Raw genomic sequence first — 23,802 nt, 5'->3', positions numbered from 1 at the left:
ATCCCCACTGTAAACAGTGCAAGCGAGTTGCTGCCTCCCTCTCCTGAGGCACAGTTTGCCAGAACCTCTTTGGCGCCGATCGATAGTCTTTCTCCATGGCCTCCCATGCCCGAGATTTTGCCTCGACAACTGCCACTGCTGCACCCCGCTTGGCTATCCGGTACCCGTCTGCTGCCTTCAGAGACCCACAGACCAGCCACACCCTGTAGGCCTCTTTCAGCCTGACGGCTCCCCGAACCTCTGGTGTCCACCAGTGGGTACGGGGGTTGCCACCACGACTGGCGCCAGCCACCTTGCGACCACAGCTATCAACAGCCACCTCAACAATCACAGAGTGGAACAAGGCCCACTCGGAGTCGATGTCCCCCACTGCTCTCGGGACATGGCCAAAGCTCTGTTGGAGGTGGGAGTTGAAGACCGTCTTGACAGGTTCTTCTGCCAAGCATTCCCAGCAGACCCTCACTTTGCGTTTGGGTTTGCCAGGTCTACGCGGCATCTTCCCCTGTCATCTGATCCAACTCACAACCAGGTGGTGATTAGTTGACAGCTCCGTTCCTCTCTTCACTCGGGTGTCCAAAACATAAGGCCGCAGGTCAAATGATACGACTACAAAGTCTATCATCGACCTGCGACCTAGGCTGCCCTGGTACCAAGTGTACCGATGGGCATCCTTATGTTCAGACATGGTGTTCGTTATGGCCAAACTGTGGCTTGCACAGAAGTCCAATAACGAAACACCACTCGAGTTCAGATCAGGCGGGCCGTTCCTCCCAATCACACCCCTCCAGGTCATGCTGTCATTGCAAACAACAGTCAGGACCCGTTCCCCGACCCGAAGGCGCAAGGAAGCTACCCTCTTGTCCCCCGGGGTAAACCCCAACACACAGGCAGAGAGTCTTAGGGCTAACAAAAAGCCAACCCCAGCCCTCCGCCTCTCACCTGGAGCAACTCCAGCAAAAGAGAGTGTCCAACCCCTCCCAAGGACTTGGGTTCCAGAGCCAATGCTATGTGTCGAGGTGAGTCCGACTATATCTAGCCGGTACCACTCAACCTCTGCCACAAGCTCCTGCTCCTTGTCCGCCAGCGAGGTGACGTTCCATGTCCCAATAACCAGATTCCTTGTCCGGGATCGAACCGCCAAGACTCCTGCCTCGGTCTGCCACCCGATCCACACTGCACCAGTCCCTTCATGTTCCTCCTGCGGGTGGTGGGTCCACAGTTGGATGAGCTCATGTATCCAGTTCGGGCTGGGCCCGACCGGGCCCTATGGGCGAAAGCCCGGCCACTAGGAGCTCGCTCACGGGCCCCAACCCCAGGCCTGGCTCCAGGGTGGGACCCCGGTAACACTCCAGGCCAGGTACTCCGACTCTTTGTTTTTACGCCCATGAAAGATCTTCTGTTACGGTGTGAAAAGCTGTTGTTTTTTAACTTTTCAAGGCAGTTTCAGGACTGTGGGACACATGGGACTTGTGTTATTGTATTTACAATGATTAGAAGGTAATCAACAAGTAAGCATGGCGACTTTCTAAATAAAGGTCACTGGGTGCATCTGCATCACAAGCAAGAGGAGGGATATAAGGAGAGATGACAAGACAAGCAGGAAGAGAATCTGCAGGGCAAACGGTGGATCAGCAGTTCAGACCAAACCAGAGACATCCACCTCAACAGTGACCTGGTCGTTCGACTAGAGCCCTGAGACTTTGACATTGTGAGTTCAAGTCCTGGCTGGGTCATACCAAGACTTTAAAAATGGGACCCAAGACAAGTGAAAAGTGAGTTGCATGAGCGTGAGGAGATGAAGATGTAGAGAACTATTTCCTGCTAAAAAGGTGAGAAAATGGGTCCCAGTTTAAAAATGTTCCTGAGGTGATGGAAGGAAGAACGAACAAGAGAACTGACATGAGGATTCAAAGTGAGAGCTGGGTCAAAGGTTACACCAAGATTCCTGACAGAGGGTTCGATAAAAGTTGCCCAAGAGAACCCTTGACTAAGGTTAGGTAACGTACAAAAGACCAGAAATCTCTGCCTTTGTCCAGAAAAGTGAATCCAACTTCCTGTTCATTGGTGCTGCTGTGTGATGTTTGCTCAGAAGATGTGGGACTCAATGAAACGTTTAGAAAAGGAACTTTTCTGTAGAACCTTGATGAACACAGAATAGATGAAAGATTACACTTTGGTCAAAGAGTCGCTGTGCAAAAATTAAAGGATGTTGATATTTGAACAAGACCAACTGGCTCTTAAGGTCCCACGTGGGAATCTATTTATACAGAGACTTATGTGACAGATAAAGTTGAAACCCACCTTAACCCTCCATCACGATTGCTACTGTTCAGTCTCAGTTTTTAAAGACAAACTTTTGAGCAAATATATGCCTGAAGCACACGTAAATTTGGGTCTACGCTCAATTTTAGAGGATTGGAGAGAATATACCGGTATATATATATATATATATATATATATATATATATATATATATGTATGTATGTATGTATGTATGTATGTGTGTGTGTGTGTGTGTGTGTGTGTGTGTGTGTGTGTGTGTGTGTGTGTGTGTGTGTGTGTGTGTGTGTAATTAAAGAATGCAACACAAGACAAGTCTATTTTAGAAACCAAACCCCGCGATGAGGACAAGGATTCAGGTGTTCAGACGCACGAGGAGGAAGTAGAACAGCAGAGCAGACACAAAACAGCTGCTAAAAGTATTTTATTGTTTATCCTGTGAAGTAAATTATTTTCTTTTCCTCAAATTAGCAACCTTTCAGGTTTATTCACAAACTGATTTTAAAATATTGAGTAAATAATTAACATGCATTGTAACAGAGAAACTGGCCTTCATTTCTCAGCACAGTGCTCCCTCTAGTGGAACATTTAACAAATTACAACAATGACTGAGACCATATGGAGCCTGATGAGTGTCGAAGATAAAACGGCTCATTATCAGAAGTAATCATCAAATCGGAAAACACTCACTGGGTGCACAATGAAATTATACAAACCTTGATGTAAACGGTCCTTGAACAATGTGTTTTTCCATTTTCCATCCCCTGAAGCCTAACTGGTAGACGTTTTACAAATCATAACAGCACAAATGATCAAGGCTGAATGCACCTTGGAGAACCCCACCAGTCACTGTCGTCTCTATTATGATTGTTATCCTTAAGCAATCGCTGTGTCTACCCCCCCCCCCATGCAGGGGAGGTTGCTGTGCTTTGTCTAAAATAATGAACATCTCCTCCAGCTAACCAGACACTCATTTATCTCCTCTAAATGATGTGAAACACTGTAGAAGGAAGTAATTAGAGTGTGGGGATAATTAAAATTGTTCCATTTTGCCTCCTTTTCCCCTCCAGTCAGTCGTCTGTCACCATGTGACCGCAGGCTGCGGGTGAAACGAGGTAAGAGGCAATCTTCTGCACTTCTGAGATTCTTTTTTTAAGCAGATGGTGAAACAAGAATAAAATCAGAAACGGGGAAGCGACAAAATGCTTGATTTTGAAGGCTGAGGTCAGGGCTGGACAGCTAAAAACAGCAAGCTGTCTGGGAGCCAGCATTGGCAGCAGTGGCCTTGTGTTGTTTATGATAATGAGCAGCAGGGGGTCAGCGAGGAGGATGGAGGAAAGGACCCCACATCAGAAGAAAAGAGGAAGAACAGCAGGAAAGAAAGGACACTGAAAACAAAGGAGAACAGATGAGAATGGCTGATCAGAGACAGAAAACACCTCTGCTGTCATGCCTGAGCCGGCACAAGTCATTATAAATTATGAGAAAGTGTAATGTATATAAGAAGCCATGCAAGCTAAAGGAAAGTTTCAGAAATAGGCTGAAAAGATGCAGCAGATGGAAATTAGGACAGAAATCAGACAGCAGATGTGAGACTGAAACAGGAGGATAGAGACTGAAAGGTGAGATGAAGATCACAGGCTGCAGTAATACTTGCAGTCATTTCAGTTTCTAAGACACTAAAACGTCCCTTTTTATTTATTCTTCAGACTCAGAGAAGAATAAAAGTCATTTTAGATGTGGTTTCCAGACATTCTGAGCCTAGAGGTGTTTCCTGATTCAAACCCTAAAGCTGCTCCTCCTTGAACCGTCACCTTATCGTGGTGGAGGAGTTTGAGTGCCCTAATGATCCTAGGAGCTATGTTGTCTGGGGCACTTAGTGCCCCTGGTAGGGTCTCCCATGACAAATTGGTCTTAGGTGAAGGGTGAGACAAAGAACGGTTCGAAGGATCTTTCATGGCGGTTAAAACGAAGAGTCGGAGTACCCGGCCCGGAGGGTTACCGGGGTCCCACCCTGGAGCCAGGCCTGGGGTTGGGGCCCGTGAGCGAGCGCCTGGTGGCCGGGCTTTCGCCCATGGGGCCCGGCCGGGCCCAGCCCGAACCGTATACATGGGCTCGTCCAACTGTGGACCCACCACCCGCAGGAGGAGCATGAAGGGTCCGGTGCAATGCGAATCGGGTGGCAGACCAAGGCGGGAGCCTTGGCGGTCCAATCCCCGGACAAGAAAACTAGTTTTTGGGACATGGAACGTCACCTCGCTGGCGGGGAAGGAGCCGGAGCTTGTGGCAGAGGTTGAGCGGTACCGGCTAGATATAGTCGGACTCACCTCGACACATTGCATTGGCTCTGGAACCCGAGACCTGGAGAGGGGTTGGACATTCTACTTTGCTGGAGTTGCTCCGGGTGAGAGGCGGAGGGCTGGGGTTGGCTTTTTGTTAGCCCCGAGACTCTCTGCCTGTGTGTTGGGGTTTACCCCGGGGGACAAGAGGGTAGCTTCCTTGCGCCTTCGGGTCGGGGAACGGGTCCTGACTGTTGTTTGTGCTTATGGGCCAAATATCAGTTCAGAGTACCCACCCTTTTTGGAGTCCCTGGGACGAGTGCTAGATAGTGCTCCATCAGGGGACTCCATTGTCCTGCTGGGGGACTTCAATGCTCACGTGGGCAATGACAGCTTGACCTGGAGGGGTGTGATTGGGAGGAACGGCCCACCTAATCTGAACTCGAGCGGTGTTTTGTTATTGGACTTCTGTGCAAGCCGCAGTTTGGCCATAACGAACACCATGTTCGAACATAAGGATGCCCACCGGTACACTTGGTACCAGGGCAGCCTAGGTCACAGGTCGATGATAGATTTTGTAGTCGTATCATCTGACCTGCGGCCGTATGTTTTGGACACCCGAGTGAAGAGAGGGGCGGAGCTGTCAACTGATCACCACCTGGTGGTGAGTTGGATCAGATGGCAAGGGAACATGCCGCGTAGACCTGGCAGACCCAAACGCATAGTGAGGGTCTGCTGGGAACGCCTGGCAGAAGAACCTGTCAAGACGGTCTTCAACTCCCACCTCCGGCAGAGCTTTGACCACGTCCCGAGAGCAGTGGGGGACATTGAGTCCGAGTGGGTCTTGTTCTACTCTGCGATTGTCGAGGCGGCTGTTGCTAGCTGTGGTCATAAGGTGGCCGGTGCCAGTCGTGGTGGCAACCCCCGTACCCGCTGGTGGACACCAGAGGTTCGGGGAGCCGTCAGGCTGAAGAAGGAGGCCTACAGGGCGTGGCTGGTCTGTGGGTCTCCGGAGGCAGCAGACAGGTACCGGATAGCCAAGCGGAGTGCAGCAGTGGCAGTTGCCGAGGCAAAATCTCGGGCGTGGGAGGAGTTTGGTGAGGCCATGGAGAAAGACTATCGATCGGCTCCAAAGAGGTTCTGGCAAACTGTCCGGCGCCTCAGGAGAGGAAGGCAGCAACTCGCTCACACTGTTTACAGTGGGGATGGGGAGCTGCTGACGTCAACTGAGGCTATAGTCCGACGGTGGAAGGAATACTTTGAGGAGCTCCTCAATCCCACCAATGCGCATTCCGAGGAGGAACCAGAGCTGGGAGGCCTGGGGATGGACTGTCTGATCTCGGGGGCAGAAGTTGCTGAGGTAGTCAAACAACTACACAGCGGCGGAGCCCCGGGGGCGGATGAGGTTCGTCCTGGGTATCTCAAGGCTATGGATGTTGTAGGGCTGTCATGGTTGACACATCTCTACAACATTGCGTGGTCATCGGGGGCAGTTCCTAGGGAGTGGCAGACCGGGGTGGTGGTCCCCATCTTTAAGAAGGGTGACCTGAGGGTGTGTTCCAACTATAGGGGGATCACACTCCTCAGCCTCCCTGGAAAGGTCTACTCCAAGGTACTGGAGAGGAGGGTCCGATCGATAGTTGAATCTCAGATAGAGGAGGAGCAATGTGGTTTTCGTCCTGGCCGTGGAACTGTGGACCAGCTCTATACCCTTGCAAGGGTGATGGAGGGGGCATGGGAGTTTGCCCAACCAATCCACATGTGTTTTGTGGATTTGGAGAAGGCTTATGACCGTGTCCCCAGGGGCACCCTGTGGGGGACGCTCCAGGAGTATGGGGTGGGTGGCTTTCTGCTAAGGGCCATTCAGTCCCTTTACCAGAGGAGCGTGAGTTTGGTCCGCATAGCCGGTAGTAAGTCGGACCTGTTCCCAGTGAGGGTTGGACTCCGCCAGGGCTGCCCTTTGTCACCGGTTCTGTTCATCACTTTTATGGACAGAATTTCTAGACGCAGCCGTGGTGTGGAGTGTGTCGAGTTTGGTGGCAGGAGAATCTCGTCTCTGCTTTTTGCGGATGATGTGGTCCTCCTAGCTTCATCCAGCTCTGACCTTCAGCTCTTGCTGGGTAGGTTCGCGGCCGAATGTGAAGCGGCTGGGATGAGGATCAGCACCTCCAAATCTGAGACCATGGTTCTCGACCGGAAAAGGGTGGCTTGCCACCTCCGGGTCGGGGGAGAGGTCCTACCTCAAGTGGAGGAGTTTAAGTATCTCGGGGTCTTGTTCACGAGTGAGGGTAGGAGGGATCGGGAGATCGACAGGCGGATTGGTTTGGCGTCTGCAGTGATGCGGACGCTGAGCCGATCTGTCGTGGGGAAGAGGGAGCTGAGCCAGAAAGCCAGGCTCTCGATTTACCGGTCGATCTACGTCCCAATCCTCACCTATGGTCATGAGCTTTGGGTAATGACCGAAAGAACGAGATCGCGGATACAAGCGGCCGAAATGAGTTTCCTCCGTAGGGTGGCCGGGCTCAGCCTTAGAGATAGGGTGAGGAGCTCGGACATTCGGGAGGGACTCGGAGTAGAACCGCTGCTCCTCCGGATCGAAAGGAGCCAGTTGAGGTGGTTTGGGCATCTGGTCAGGATGCCTCCTGGACGCCTCCCCGGGGAGGTGTTTCGGGCATGTCCTGCCGGCAGAAGGCCCCCGGGTCGACCCAGGACACGTTGGAGAGGTTACATCTCCAATCTGGTCCGGGAACGCCTTGGGGTCCTGCCGGAGGAGCTGGTGGACAAGGCCGGGGAGAGGACGGCCTGGAGCTCCCTAGTTGGGATGCTGCCCCCGCGACCCGGATCCGGATAAGCGGAGGAAGACGACGACGACGAAACCCTAAAGCTGGAATTATGAAGACTCGATGATTTGATCTTAAAAGCTGTTACAGATGGGAAAATGTGCAACTTTCAAAGTTGTTAAATTTTAAAGGCTAAAGTGGAAATGTGCGATGTGGAGATGTAAAAGTCTGAACTAAAAACATGAAACAAGGCAACAACTCTACATTAAACGCCCCAGCGCCGCAGCACATAGGGGATGATGAGATCTGCATCCCAGAATAGTAGTTATTTACATTTTAATAAGAAAGCTGTGCTGAGTAGATCTGTTTTGTTTTTACTGTAAGGATTTCTTCACTTTGACTGGACTCAATGACTAAAAAAATCCTTATCTCACTTTTCTGCTTTGCTTAAAATCTATCCTGGAGCCACTACACCAGTGCTGGCCAGCAGGACAAAGCCCGGACTACTGCCAGCACTGAGCCCACCAGAAAACTCTCGATTTAGGACACATTACTGTCTCTGAAGTCTCCTTCCTGTCTTTCACCATTAGATTAAGATGCAGACAATTTAAAAAATGAAGTTTCTGGTTGTTTCTCGGTGTCAGATATCACCATGGTAATGGAAGCGACAGCCGTATCGAAGGGAAACGGGCTGGTACACAACCTCTTCCAGCAATCAACTCAATGGCCCTGATTGAACCGGACATGATGTTAATTAGAAAGTGATGCTGTTCACTCAGTCCTGCACTCACCTGTCTGTCTCCATTTCAGTGCTTCACAGCACTCACACACACACACACACACACACACGCTTCAGCTCACATGCAGAGACTAACAGGTTTACACAAACACATCGTGCTATGGCATCACATGTATGAATTGTACATTGATTTTAATTTTTTTCTATTTATCTTCCGTTTTTTAATTTTCACAAACCAGAATATGTGTAAAAACATCAGTAATACGTCCAGAATGCGTTTGATTTTTTATTTTATGTTTTTGCAATAAGACAGTGTTTGATGAGCCATCATTTCTGATTACGAAAAAAGAGACGATGACCTCACTACCTTCAAGTAGCAGAAAATAATGGAAGCCCAGCATCTCCAAATTAAATAAAATCTACTGATGCCTTCAACATCCCATCTGACAGGTTGTAGGATTTTATCTCTTGGATCTGTTCCATGCATTTTTCTCTATGCTTTCAGTGGCGCCAGAAATGCTCATGGGTGGCCATCGAAGGACCACCATTTTGGTCCTACAGGTAACTCTGGGAGCATTTAGCCTGTGGCTGTGCAATATATGCTCCCTTATTCCTTTTCATTTAAAGCATCAGGCATCATGTTGACCTCAAATCTGAGAAACAGAAATTTCATATAAAAGACAAAATAAATTAAACAGTTTGTAAAAAATTTAAATGTTAGTGTTTTAGCATTTTAGAAAAAAATGACTTGCCTGTTGCTGCCTGAACTAAAGCATCCACAAAAACAGACTACTAATCTTTTTTTAATTGGTGACTCAGCAAAATCTACTGAAATTATGATTTATTTGCTCGAGAAATATAAATTTACTTACTGGCTTTCACATTTATACATTTATTAAAGAGGACGAAGGAATGTTTTATGTGAACATAGATGATTTATTGGGGGGGGGGCATAGTGGGGTGGCCATCATCTTTCCAGGCCCCCCTTGGCCACCCCTTGGGGGCACCACTGTATGTTTGTTCTAAAATGTCAGATATGTTTGCCATTTAAAATGTTCCACCCTACCTTCTGGCCGACTGCCATGAAGCTTCTGTTTTCCTGATGATCTCTGGGGCTCAGCGGTGGTTGTTCCTCCAAAGTCTCATCCAGGCTGTCCACAGTCAAACCCAACACCTCATCCAGGATGTCCTCTGCTCACAAAAGAAATGAGGAGACATGCTTTTAGTTTTAAGTTGCTTCTCCTCTTTTTTCCATCATTTTTTAAATAGTCACAAACAACTTTGCGTAGCTGCGATGACATCATTATAAAAACATCCCTTTAAGTGGGTCTTATGACGAGGTTCATCTCTAAAGTCCCTTTTGTGTTTAAGTATTCATGTTCAGCAGCCTCATCTTCATCATGACATCATCAGTGACCTCCATCTGGCTGCAAAAGTGTTTTACTCTCTGTCTGACCCTTAGCATATGGCGCATCCTCCACAGTGGCAGCTCCACACTGCTGAAGGATGCATATTAATATTCATACTGCTCCGAGTCCCTGAGTAAACAATGCCAGCTTGTCAGCTTGTGCATTACAAGCCCCCATTCCTGAGGAATACAAATGGTGCCCTTGCACAAATAAAAAGAGCAGGTCAGGGAGAGGCTGGCGGCTGACTGCAGGTTATATCAGACGGCATCCCAGCATAATTACCAGACTGTCCTCCACACCCCCTGCAGGTAGTGATGCATCTCCCTTCCACGCTGCACAACGTTAGTAAACGGTTGCATTGCAAATAGTCTGAGCAGATTCTGAAGTCTTACCTTGGCTCTGGGAGAAGATGTCCGTAGATGTGTCCTGCTTCCCGTCGGAGCGCCGAGGTGGATTAGAGCAGAGCATTTTACGGTCCAACTCAGGCAGGGTGCTGATGTTCAAAGTTAGTGTATAATCTGCAAATGCAGCCTTCATGTCCTCCGTTTGGAGCTCAGATGCAGGTTTCTCGCCCAGATACAGGATCTCATCCCCTGCTTTTAAACCTAAAGGAACATTTAAAATAAAAAAGGCAGAAAAAACGATTTTTAAAGTGATTTATTTATTGAAAAGTCTAAATTATGAAACACAAAAAAATAAAGAAACAGTACTCAGTAGGAAGGGTCATCAGTGAGTTCCTCGAGGACTAATGGGTACAAATTACTACCCAAAGCTTGGCACCTTTCTTTCAAACCGCATCTCTGAGACTGATTTTAGGACTCTAAAGTCTTCCAATACATTAAAAATGCATCTATTCATGCTTGCTTTCACGCTCGAGGCAAACGCTGATCTAACAAGACTAGATGGCTTCAGGAGCGAGCGTGCAATGCCTGTCTATTCCTGTCCTCTCACATATAGTGTCTTTGTGTTAGTGTGCATAAAAGAGACGTCATTGACCTTGATAGAACATGTTTTATACCTGAGAATTCCTCCCTTTCACACCTGTGAATTGTTTTGTTAACTGATGATTAGCGCTCAATCAGCCCGCTTCACCATTTCACCTGACTGGTTGTCAGCTTCCTCACCTGCTCTCACTGCAGAATAAAGTCATTGGTCCTTTTAATTCCAACAAAAACAGCAGAGACGCTATAAACTCATACATGCACACACACCACACACATCTAGCCATAAGTTCTGACCTAGTTGTCTGAAGAGGAACTGTCAGATATAATAGAGTCTTTATTGGACAGGGAGCCATAACCCTTCTGGCTACAAACTGCTGTGTGTGTATAAATGTGTACGCTAGTGTGTGTGTGTGCACTTCTGTGGGGGATTCAGAACGGAAATTACAGACAAAAACCCGTTGGGGCGACTTTGTCCTACACTTCACTCTGATTTCTTCCATTCAAGGCCCATCACACACATTAGCCTACTGACACAACACCTGAAACACACGTCTGAATTCTGTGATGCAGCAAAACAAAATGTCACTGGTATAGGTGGACAATCAGAGCAGCTGTGTCCTCCTACTGCTAGGATAGCAGCTCTCAGGCTGCTAATGCACCAGGGGCCACAATCTCACACTTGAGTAACCTTGGTGCGACCCTGGGGCACAGTGGTGGAGCGTGTTATTTTCTATACATTAGAGCTGTATCTACAAAATGGCCGCGTGTTTCTCAAACCCATTAAGTCTCTCTGCTGTGGTTTGAAGATAGAGACCAGTGGGTGGGGGTTGGATGTGAAAACTAGCTAAGAGTATAAAGAAATGGGAGAAAACCACTGATCCACAGCTCCTGTACAATCATATATATATATATATATACATATATATATATATATATATATATATATATATACATATATATATGTATATATATATATATATATATATATATATATATATATACATATATATATATGTATATATATGTGTATGTATATGTATATATATATACACATATATATATATATATATATATATATATATATATATATATATACATATTAGATGCCATGTTTCCTTCTACAGGAACCCATGAGGACAAAATGCATTTACTGATTTGTAACAAATGGTTACAAAACTTTTGTCATTTATAAATGTTGTTGTTTTACACATTTACCTCTTCACTTGTTGCCAGTGATAAAAGGGAGTCTGATGTGCTTGTTAGTTTGCACTCCCCAGGGCTGTTTGACCCTAATGGGCATCCGTTGGTAAGGCCTTACCCCAACACAAAAATACTGCTTGTTTGCAACATTTTAGGATGCAGCTGCAAGGTTCTTGACCAGCACAGGCAGACGTAGCCATGTGACTCGAGTTTTGGGGCATCTTCATTGGCTACCTCTGGTTTTGAGAGGACAATTTAAGATCCTGCTCATTGTATATAAATCCTTAAACGGTCTTGTCGGACATACTCATGTCCTATTTGACTCCACACCCCGTCTACGAACTACAAGGCAAGGGGAGAGTGAGCCTTTGTGGTATGTAGCTCCCACTCTTTGGAAAGCGCTGTCACTAACTATTCAACAGTCACCATCCATTGGTATCTTCAAGCTGGGACGTAATTTTGGGGGGGGGACGGGTGGGACATGTCCCCCCCACTTTTTCAAAAGGCAGTTTTGGTCCCCTGCACTTTTTTCCGTCCAAAAACAATGTTACGCTCCATTAAATGGATTTGGTTGAGCACTAGGACCGAAACGGAAACCGGTTTCCTATTAGACCCGCCCAAAAGCTAATCTATTGGCTCTGCTGATACTTGCTAACGTATTATTGGCTGTTGCTGCTGTCACTCAAGTTGTAAACAGTCAGAACGTGCTCACGTTGTTTTGCTAGTTTGGAGCCGCTAGGGAACACCGGTACTGAGTCACATCGTCAACTAGACGCTGTGTAATATCAGAGCTCAGCTCAGCTTTCATTACATAACATTTGAATAAGTGTTCATTTGTGAGTCTTTGGTAGTTAGGCACAGCCAGGAGGCAGCATGTCAAGAAAACGAAAAGTGGATATAAGAGACTTCTTTCAAAGTCAAAACGTAAGTTGGACATGTGACACCCCTGCATTAAGCTCAGACTCACCTCCTCCTTCACACACATACTCAAAACTAACTTTTACAAACTCATCTCCTCCACATAACTGACTCCTCAGACACAATTTGTTCGTATTATTATAATAATTATTTTTTTATTATTACTATTATCATCATAATTATTATTACTAGTAGTAGTAGAAGTGTAACTTCAAAACTTTTATCATTTAACTTTATTGTAAACTTATCTATTGCAATGTATATTTTCACATTAAAAAGCTCTGAAAAATGAACAGTATCATCATCGTCAACAGATTTTTTTAAGCTTAATGTCAAAGATGTACACTTTTCATTAGATTTATCTTATTTTTTCCATTTATTTTTTGTGTGTTGAAATGCAACAACTGTTTAAACACTTTTAAGGGAAAAAACATATTTAATATGTTTTTATACACTCAAATGTTAGGGTGATGATCATGTGTAAAACATTAGTTCAGCATGTCCTCTAACACAGCAAATGAACAAACGGCCAGATCTCAGGAGGGACCGTTTATGTATAAATCATTTTTATACTTTTGACTAGGCCTGGGAATGTAACAAATTTTGCTGGACGATATTTTGTCCAACAAATTGTTGATGATAAACGATATTGTCAACATTATCTAGACCAAAATAACCACTGATATAATGTTAATATATCATAATAATGCAAGTACACCCTTTAAAATGCAACAAATAAACCTTAATTTAACATTGAAATGTCCAGAACCAGAACTTCTAAATGAATAAAAATAACAAACAAAAATTGAATAAAAAAGGAATCTCACTCCCTGTTAGAAAATGTTGCACCAAAAACAATAAAAAAGACCCAAAACAATAAATACAATGGCCTATCCATTGTCAACAGCCAAAACTGCACTTCAATAATGATAATAAATAAAAATAATAATAGAGTTGTACATTTTTTAACTTTGATATATATATATATATATATATATATATATATATATATATATATATATATATATATATATAGGATGGAAAAATTATTGAGATGGGCACGTGACGTGTCAAGGGGTCTTTACATAACACCCCCCACCCCAAATCCGCACAAGCCTGCTGTGTCCCCCCCACTTCTGAAATCAAAATTTCGTCCCTGTCTTCAAGTCATGGTTGAAGGCACATTTTAACAATTTGGTTTTTAGATTGTGATTCTTTTTTAGGTTATTTTTTATTTTTTATTGTGTGCTTTGGTTGCTGTTTTATCTGCCTTTACTGATTGTTTTATCTGTTTTTTTTTACGTAACAGATATTTTATGTTGTTTGGGAGGCGCTTTGGTACGCTCCCATGCTGTTTTTAAATGCACCATAGAAATAAACTGGTATGGTATCTCATTATAAAACTTTTTACTGAGTACGAAAATAAAAGCAAAAGTTTATCTTTTCATCATCTCAGCTCAGGTTCAACAAGATAACGAGCCACAAAGTTTAGATGACAACAAGGTGAGTGGGCATGCTCTTCAAAGCAGGTGATGCATTTTCTTTATCTCATCCTGTCAAACAAACATGCACAGATAAGGATTTGTATGAAATTCAGGTGATGAAAATGCTCTCTGAATTCCAAGAAACAAAATCCACCTGCTGAACATTCCCAAACCCCCGCATAACCTCTGCTGACACAACTTGTCACTATACATATATATATATATATATATATATATATATATATATATATATATATATATATATATATATATATATATATATATGTATATATATATATATATATATATGTATATATATATGTATATATATATATATATATATATGTATATATGTATATATATACGTATATATATATACGTATATGTATATATATACGTATATATATAAATACATATATATATGTATTTATATATATATATATATATATATATATATATATATATATATATATATATATAGTTTGTTTACCTTTGATCGAAGCCAGTCCTCCTGATTTCACCTCAGTAATATGAAGCTTCTGCACCCCATCTTCATCTATTACTGCCACAGAAAATCCTATAAACACAAATAATTGAAAACAGAGTCATTTCTATTTATTTAAATCTCTGTGAAAGCGTGCACCGCTGCGGCATCAAAATGAAGCGATTAGACCCACTTGTGTTTTCACTGGGTCATTCTCTTTCAGTAATTATCAAAGCACGACTCAATAAAATCCATTAAGAAATCAATTTGTTACAGGACTGAGGACTGCTGCCATTCGTACCGTATCCGATGGTGCTCGACTCGGCTTTGTTGAACCGGATCACCTTGGTGACTTTGGGGCAAATCTCAATCTCTTTGTAGACCTGCACACACACATTTATATTATATTTTATTGAAGGAAAAAAGAGACTGTGGTGATATATTTGACATCAAGGCTATGCTATAACTCTTAATAAAGTATGAAATGGCTCATGCATTATTCGGCCCCCTTAGTGGATATGGTGCATATGAAGGTCGTGGGGTCAAAATCCAGGTCAAGTCTGAGAGTGTTCAGGCGAGGTTGCAACCTCTCAGCAGACGAGCTGAAGCGCAGCTGTGTGTATGAAGAAAAATTGAGAAGAGACGTCCGCAGTGTGCAGCAGCCTTCGCCGAGGAGAAATAATAATGCAATATCATGGGCTAAGCATGAAAGAGGGTGAAATGAGCCACTGATCAAAGCAGGAGGATAAAACAGGCTCTTGACGTGGAACACAGATAGATGGTAATTGTGTTTTCAGAAAAGGTTCAGAGCATCACCTACACAGCTCCACCACAAAGAGTTTATTTCAGGAATTATATGAAGGAAAGGCATTTTTCTAGCAAGTGAGAATGCTTTTTAATGAAAACACACACGCGCGCACACACACACACACACACACACACACACACACACACACACACACACACATACAATATCACACAAATGGGTTTCTTTCAGTGTGCACAATATACTCAGAATCATTTTACATTATTTATAGCACATTGCAAAAATGGCTTTTTTGCATTCTGGGAATTTTGCGTGCAAGGCATATCAAATCCAAATCCAGGTCATGAAACATGCTCATGTTTGCATCCATATCTTTTCATAAGGTCACGAGCATGTATTAATAATACGGTGAAAGTGAAACCTAAATGAGGTACTGTGTATTAATGCAGACTGTAGCACAATAATTATGTTTTTACATAGAATATAAACTAGATAACTGAATGTGTGAATACACTCCTTATTTCGATACATTTGACCTGGTCAATCACTTGCGAGTTTTTTTCCTGTGGAAGGAACGCTCTGGCGCTATTATTTAAGGAAGTAGAAGTTAGTTGGAGGTGTGGGGGATTGAGTCTTACTCATTAATATTCATGATGACCATCTCATCTCTGATTGGCTAACAGCAGTGTGACTCTTCCACTTCCTTCATTCACTCTTCTTTCTTGGGTAAAAAATGCAACGTTGATGTTTTATCTCCACAAAAAACACAAGCCTGAATGCATTCCGCCATGTTGCGGAGTTGCTAATGCTAATGGTTAGCGTCTACTAGTCATGATGCGCTCTGCTCTCTCCTGGCCTCAAAATCGACACAGCCTTCTGAGGTCACAAGTCAAGATAGTTTGATGTAGATCTGATCTGAACATCTCTCATAATGACTTTCTTTTTGAAGCTAAAGCCGGATAAGGCGGTAGAAGACTATTTTCATCTTCTGCAAACATCTGATTATTTCATATCAGGGTGTTAGCTAGCGTCCACGTGTCAAAGGGCTCGATTATGTTTTGTTTTTTTACCAAATCAGAGATGTCCTCTTCAAATCTAGGAACATAAAAGAGCATCTGGTTGTCAACCCAAACTTTCACTCGTAGGTAGTGACAAGAGGGCTCAAACTTATGGATCTGGAAGAGAAGACAATACACACAACTTTAATGAAAAAAGTGGAGTTACACTAAAATCTAGAGGTGTATTCTCTCTGAGGTGTTTACATGCATGTGTCAACACACAAGAAAGTAACTGAATGCACAGGAACTGGCAAATTGCGGGAAAACTGAAGAAGCAGTTTCTTGCTCTTGACTTGTAATTACAAGAGACCTAGCTAATACTACAGTCCAATATAGTGATTAAAGTGACACTCCCATCACTGTCCTACCTCACAGATGCAGCTCAGGACATCCACTGCTGTCTCACCCGGCTGTATGACGACCAGGACGGGCTGGTTGTTAGGCAAACACACCCAGGATGGCTTCAGCTGATGGGGAACCCAAATGTCACGGTCCACATTTGGGCTGGAAAGACTTTTCACGGAGTCTTCGGTTTTCTTCTGAAAATCCAACACGTACGCACGTGATGAGTGAAAACAGACAAAATGAGGCTATTATTATAAATCTAAATTCAAAACTATGATCTGTGAATTCATTGGCCTTTCTCAACAGTCTGTTGACATTACATCAGTTTGACCCGTAATGCATCTGCTGCTATCAAGTAACGGCATCCAGACATTCATTCTTTCATCGTACCGACCCCTCCATTAATCACTGCGTCTCCTTCTGCTGCCCTTTCCCCCTATCTGTGCATCACTCCATCAACTCCCCCTCCTTTTATTTCCCTTCAAACTGTGTAATCTGCTGACGGTCAACAGTTATGCTGTGCAGTCTCCGCTGAAATCGACCAAAACTTGTGTGAGTTTGAATCCGTGCAACAGAAAAAAACGTTAGGGTTTTATGGGTGAGCTATATCTAGAAGCAAGCACACAAAAAAACATGGATACGCAAAGAAAAAGACACATTTTCCCAGACAGACAACAGGCTGGGGGGGGGGGGGGGGGGATAACCAGTACCTCCCCCAACTCCCTGAACTCCCAGGGTTGCTCGGCACCATCTGGCTTGCCTCCTGGCCTATCTGGGATTCCTCTGCTGGGGTGATGAAGGGCTTCCAGGAGGTGTAATAAAATCTTGTGGTCTCTCATTCCCTCCTAAGCTAACAAAAGGATTCCCAGGAACAAATGTAGAATCGCAGTTCGGACAAGTCTATAGGATGTGAACCCAATCGCGTTGGTACATCTGTATGTTTGCATTTTCTTCCTGAGTTCGCAACATTTTTTCTACTTTACATCGCCACAAATTGCGGCATTCTTTTCCCGACGCGGTCCTTTACGGTCATCTGTCTGCAGAGTCAAAGTATGGGTGGAAGAAAATTGATCTCTCAACCTGCCACTGGGGGATGAGCTATATTGCTCTAGTTTTCAGGGTTCAGACAGAGGCTTGGCTCTCCTCTCCCACGTCCACTTCACCTTTTCATCAGTTCTCATTAAAAACAGAGTTATCTGTCCTTGCAGAACCAACAGGATGTTTATCTTTGAGTTAAAATACCACAAGTTTACTCACAGCCTTGTGGTGACCTGAGCTTAGCCAGTTCTCTTGGTTAAAATTTAATTTTCAGTTTTTTATGAATTACTGTCAAAACAGCGGACACGTGAGCGCACAGATGGTGTGAAACCTCCAGGTCCTAGTAGCTAATGTCTGCATAATCTGAGCTAATGATCCGCAAAGATCGGATCGAATTTGTCTCAGTGGAATTAGCAGAAAGGATTTTTTCTCTACTTGATGGACTCTGATAGAGATGGAATCGCCTCAGGCTAAAACGAATAAAATAAGCAGGGACGTTTCAACGCCAATGTATGACTTTTATTTGACCATCTGTATTTACTGATGAAGGTTTGGAAACCCACAGCTGTTTAGTGGTTTAGCGAAAAGATGTGACAATTTTTTAAGTTTCATAAGTTTGCTAAATTCTCAGATCGCTCCTCATCGAGAGGAAAAGCCGATGTCTAAAAACATTAGAGCGAGTGCTTGAGAGTGACCTCAAAGAAATGCTCGCTGGTGCAAAAGGGTGCATGGATTTTGTGCGTTCCCCAGATAACCTGCCAAATTAAGAGCCGGAGCACCAAAGCCATCTCAGTTGGGTGAAGGGAGGTGGAAAATCCAGCTCTGCTTCTGGCCTCGGGGTCTTTGCAAGCCGCTATCTCATTATGCAAGCACAAAGGGTTCATCAGATGCTCCAGTGGTCTTTCTCTTGGTTTACAAGAAAGGCAAACAATGACGAGTGATTAGCCTCAAGCTAGCAGAGCTCTGATTCTCTGTAGCAAATACCAAAGGAAGTTTGTGTTTCAGCCTTGGGAAGAGCATTACTGTACAGACACAAACACTGGCTGTCGTGTCCTTTTTTATCTCACTTTGGCTGCAGGATGGGAAGAGTGACAAAAGAAAATGTGACCTACTTATGATGACACCAACTGGCTTGTATCTTCTTCAATATCGAGCTCTAACCTTTTCTCACTCTTTTAATAACAAGTACTAAAACTCCTGATTTTACATCAATTCGTTGAAATCGTATAGGTCTCTGTTAAAAGGTAGAGTTTTATTGTCGAGGCACTAATGAGTAATAAAGTTGTTTGAGACTTACTGATTTCTCACTGGCGGAGTCCTCAAACATGCTCTCTAGTGGTTTTCTCACGGGCTCGATACGATCCTTAAACACCTGAAACCACATTAATTCAGATGATTGCATGTTTTAAAGCATTGGTCTAATATTAGTTTCGTAACTATGAAGCTGTTTAAAAATCTAACCGAAATTCTGTTGTTGTCATTCTTAAATCAGACAGTAAACTGTGAAAACCTGCTCGATTGAAGGGTGCGCCTTGATCTTCCTCTTGGAGACGGTGTCCAGACCCCAGAGGGAGGAGAAACGGCTACGCCGTTTGCTGAAGTTACGAGGCAAAGGCTGACTTCTCCTCCTGATGCTATTTTCTGTGCGGGCAGAGACCTGCGAAAGAGACAATCACAGAAAACATCTGAATCAAATACCAAAAGTGTCTGCGTCTGGGTGGAGGTGCACTCCACTGATTTCCCTCTTTCCTATTCATTCTCTCTCTCACCATTTCCTTACATTTTTTATCACAATTTTTATTTATTTTTTCTTATTTGAAACATATTTTTAATAATTTTTTTGAAATCTTTTTATATTTAAATTTCTTTGTTTTTTGTGAAGTGCTTCGTGATTTTTATCTTGAGAGGCGTACTACAGGGAGTAGCTTTGTAGTTTGTTCTTCCGGGGACCCATGAGCTGACCAGAAGGGGAGGAGACTTAGGCTCCATATATACATATAAAAGACAGTTTTTCTTCTTTTTTTTCCTTTCTTGCATTTTATTAGTCTGTAGTTTTACGAAAATTAGATAAACTTTATTGAAATTCAGAAGGCGGTGTTGAATTTTGCAACCAGGAGACAGCAGAGCACACCTTGGCTAGTAGATGCTAACATTAGCATTAGCAACTCCACCACATAGCACAACTCCTTCAGGCTTGGGTTATATATGTAGATCAAACATCAACATAGCAGAGTGAACAAAGGAAATGGAAGAGTTGCGTTGCTGTTAGCCAATCGGAGGCAAGATCTTAACATACCCTGAATACTAATGAGGAAGACTCAAAGCCAGAGTTTTTTTTTCTCAAGAAACAACTGAAAAGGCATTCATTCATGTAAGATGCCTTTTTTAAACAGCAATTGGTTTGCATGCCACTTCAAATAAGGTTAACTAATCCGATCAGTATGTCTTCGTCTTCATCTTCGTCTTCGTCTTCCTCCGCTTATCCGGGTCCGGGTCGCGGGGGCAGCATCCCAACTAGGGAGCTCCAGGCCGTCCTCTCCCCGGCCTTGTCCACCAGCTCCTCCGGCAGGACCCCAAGGCGTTCCCGGACCAGATTGGAGATGTAACCTCTCCAACGTGTCCTGGGTCGACCCGGGGGCCTTCTGCCGGCAGGACATGCCCGAAACACCTCCCCGGGGAGGCGTCCAGGAGGCATCCTGACCAGATGCCCAAACCACCTCAACTGGCTCCTTTCGATCCGGAGGAGCAGCGGTTCTACTCCGAGTCCCTCCCGAATGTCCGAGCTCCTCACCCTATCTCTAAGGCTGAGCCCGGCCACCCTACGGAGGAAACTCATTTCGGCCGCTTGTATCCGCAATCTCGTTCTTTCGGTCATTACCCAAAGCTCATGACCATAGGTGAGGATTGGGACGTAGATCGACCGGTAGATCGAGAGCCTGGCTTTCTGGCTCAGCTCCCTCTTCCCCACGACAGATCGGCTCAGCGTCCGCATCACTGCAGACGCCGAACCAATCCGCCTGTCGATCTCCCGATCCCTCCTACCCTCACTCGTGAACAAGACCCCGAGATACTTAAACTCCTCCACTTGAGGTAGGACCTCTCCCCCGACCCGGAGGTGGCAAGCCACCCTTTTCCGGTCGAGAACCATGGTCTCAGATTTGGAGGTGCTGATCCTCATCCCAGCCGCTTCACATTCGGCCGCGAACCTACCCAGCAAGAGCTGAAGGTCAGAGCTGGATGAAGCTAGGAGGACCACATCATCCGCAAAAAGCAGAGACGAGATTCTCCTGCCACCAAACTCGACACACTCCACACCACGGCTGCGTCTAGAAATTCTGTCCATAAAAGTGATGAACAGAACCGGTGACAAAGGGCAGCCCTGGCGGAGTCCAACCCTCACCGGCAACAGGTCCAACTTACTACCGGCTATGCGGACCAAACTCACGCTCCTCTGGTAAAGGGACTGAATGGCCCTTAACAGAAAGCCACCCACCCCATACTCCTGGAGCGTCCCCCACAGGGTGCCCCTGGGGACACGGTCATAAGCCTTCTCCAAATTCACAAAGCACATGTGGATTGGTTGGGCAAACTCACATGCCCCCTCCATCACCCTTGCAAGGGTATAGAGCTGGTCCACAGTTCCACGGCCAGGACGAAAACCACATTGCTCCTCCTCTATCTGAGATTCAACTATCGATCGGACCCTCCTCTCCAGTACCTTGGAGTAGACCTTTCCAGGGAGGCTGAGGAGTGTGATCCCCCTATAGTTGGAACACACCCTCAGGTCACCCTTCTTAAAGATGGGGACCACCACCCCGGTCTGCCACTCCCTAGGAACTGCCCCCGATGACCACGCAATGTTGTAGAGACGTGTCAACCATGACAGCCCTACAACATCCATAGCCTTGAGATACCCTGGACGAACCTCATCCGCCCCCGGGGCTCCGCCGCTGTGTAGTTGTTTGACTACCTCAGCAACTTCTGCCCCCGAGATCGGACAGTCCATCCCCAGGCCTCCCAGCTCTGGTTCCTCCTCGGAATGCGCATTGGTGGGATTGAGGAGCTCCTCAAAGTATTCCTTCCACCGTCCGACAATAGCCTCTGTTGACGTCAGCAGCTCCCCATCCCCACTGTAAACAGTGTGAGCGAGTTGCTGCCTTCCTCTCCTGAGGCGCCGGACAGTTTGCCAGAACTTCTTTGGAGCCGATCGATAGTCTTTCTCCATGGCCTCACCAAACTCCTCCCACGCCCGAGATTTTGCCTCGGCAACTGCCACTGCTGCACTCCGCTTGGCTATCCGGTACCTGTCTGCTGCCTCCGGAGACCCACAGACCAGCCACGCCCTGTAGGCCTCCTTCTTCAGCCTGACGGCTCCCCGAACCTCTGGTGTCCACCAGCGGGTACGGGGGTTGCCACCACGACTGGCACCGGCCACCTTACGACCACAGCTAGCAACAGCCGCCTCGACAATCGCAGAGTGGAACAAGGCCCACTCGGACTCAATGTCCCCCACTGCTCTCGGGACGTGGTCAAAGCTCTGCCGGAGGTGGGAGTTGAAGACCGTCTTGACAGGTTCTTCTGCCAGGCGTTCCCAGCAGACCCTCACTATGCGTTTGGGTCTGCCAGGTCTACGCGGCATGTTCCCTTGCCATCTGATCCAACTCACCACCAGGTGGTGATCAGTTGACAGCTCCGTCCCTCTCTTCACTCGGGTGTCCAAAACATACGGCCGCAGGTCAGATGATACGACTACAAAATCTATCATCGACCTGTGACCTAGGCTGCCCTGGTACCAAGTGTACCGGTGGGCATCCTTATGTTCGAACATGGTGTTCGTTATGGCCAAACTGCGGCTTGCACAGAAGTCCAATAACAAAACACCGCTCGAGTTCAGATTAGGTGGGCCGTTCCTCCCAATCACATCCCTCCAGGTCAAGCTGTCATTGCCCACGTGAGCATTGAAGTCCCCCAGCAGGACAATGGAGTCCCCTGATGGAGCACTATCTAGCACTCGTCCCAGGGACTCCAAAAAGGGTGGGTACTCTGAACTGATATTTGGCCCATAAGCACAAACAACAGTCAGGACCCGTTCCCCGACCCGAAGGCGCAAGGAAGCTACCCTCTTGTCCCCCGGGGTAAACCCCAACACACAGGCAGAGAGTCTCGGGGCTAACAAAAAGCCAACCCCAGCCCTCCGCCTCTCACCCGGAGCAACTCCAGCAAAGTAGAGTGTCCAACCCCTCTCCAGGTCTCGGGTTCCAGAGCCAATGCAATGTGTCGAGGTGAGTCCGACTATATCTAGCCGGTACCGCTCAACCTCTGCCACAAGCTCCGGCTCCTTCCCCGCCAGCGAGGTGACGTTCCATGTCCCAAAAACTAGTTTTCTTGTCCGGGGCTTGGACCGCCAAGGCTCCCGCCTTGGTCTGCCACCCGATTCGCATTGCACCGGACCCTTCATGTTCCTCCTGCGGGTGGTGGGTCCACAGTTGGACGAGCCCATGTATCCGGTTCGGGCTGGGCCCGGCCGGGTCCCATGGGCGAAAGCCCGGCCACCAGGCGCTCGCTCACGGGCCCCAACCCCAGGCCTGGCTCCAGGGTGGGACCCCGGTAACCCTCCGGGCCGGGTACTCCGACTCTTCGTTTTAACCGCCATGAAAGATCCTTCGAACCGTTCTTTGTCTCACCCTTCACCTAAGACCAATTTGTCATGGGAGACCCTACCAGGGGCACTAAGTGCCCCAGACAACATAGCTCCTAGGATCATTAGGGCACTCAAACTCCTCCACCACGATAAGGTGACGGTTCAAGGAGGATCAGTATGTGTAAACGGCAATGGCTCAGGCAAATTAAACACATTTTCAGACATTCAGTATATATATATATATATATGAAAAGCATTCAACCCCACATCCTGTTCTGTGACCTACTACCAGACCACAGACAGAGAAGCTTTTGGCATTTCTGGGTTAATTCACACGCGAATGCTGAACTATGAGCAGCTCAACATCACTGTGCTTTTTCACCACATGTATGCACACACAGAGGCTGCATTAGTGTCTGTTCAGCAGTCACTGATCA

At 45.9% G+C, this 23,802-nt stretch overlaps 1 protein-coding gene across 2 annotated transcripts in view; it reads right to left on the bottom strand.

Annotated features, from left to right (window-relative positions):
* Positions 1–23,802, bottom strand: part of tiam1a (TIAM Rac1 associated GEF 1a) — an 89,473-nt gene that overhangs the window by 19,769 nt on the left and 45,902 nt on the right. For both annotated transcript variants that reach the window (XM_015961661.3, XM_054730867.2), the window contains exons 10-17: positions 19,235–19,381; positions 19,022–19,096; positions 16,710–16,880; positions 16,354–16,458; positions 14,819–14,900; positions 14,524–14,610; positions 9,880–10,092; positions 9,145–9,269 (exon numbers count right to left, since the gene is read on the bottom strand). In XM_015961661.3, the coding sequence (XP_015817147.3) occupies positions 9,145–9,269; positions 9,880–10,092; positions 14,524–14,610; positions 14,819–14,900; positions 16,354–16,458; positions 16,710–16,880; positions 19,022–19,096; positions 19,235–19,381 (1,005 nt within the window). The remainder of the gene's footprint in view (positions 1–9,144; positions 9,270–9,879; positions 10,093–14,523; positions 14,611–14,818; positions 14,901–16,353; positions 16,459–16,709; positions 16,881–19,021; positions 19,097–19,234; positions 19,382–23,802) is intronic.

The sequence above is a fragment of the Nothobranchius furzeri genome, chromosome 10 (genome assembly GCF_043380555.1).
Source record: "Nothobranchius furzeri strain GRZ-AD chromosome 10, NfurGRZ-RIMD1, whole genome shotgun sequence".
Lineage (NCBI taxonomy): Eukaryota > Metazoa > Chordata > Actinopteri > Cyprinodontiformes > Nothobranchiidae > Nothobranchius > Nothobranchius furzeri.
This window is presented reverse-complemented; position numbering and strand designations above follow the sequence as displayed.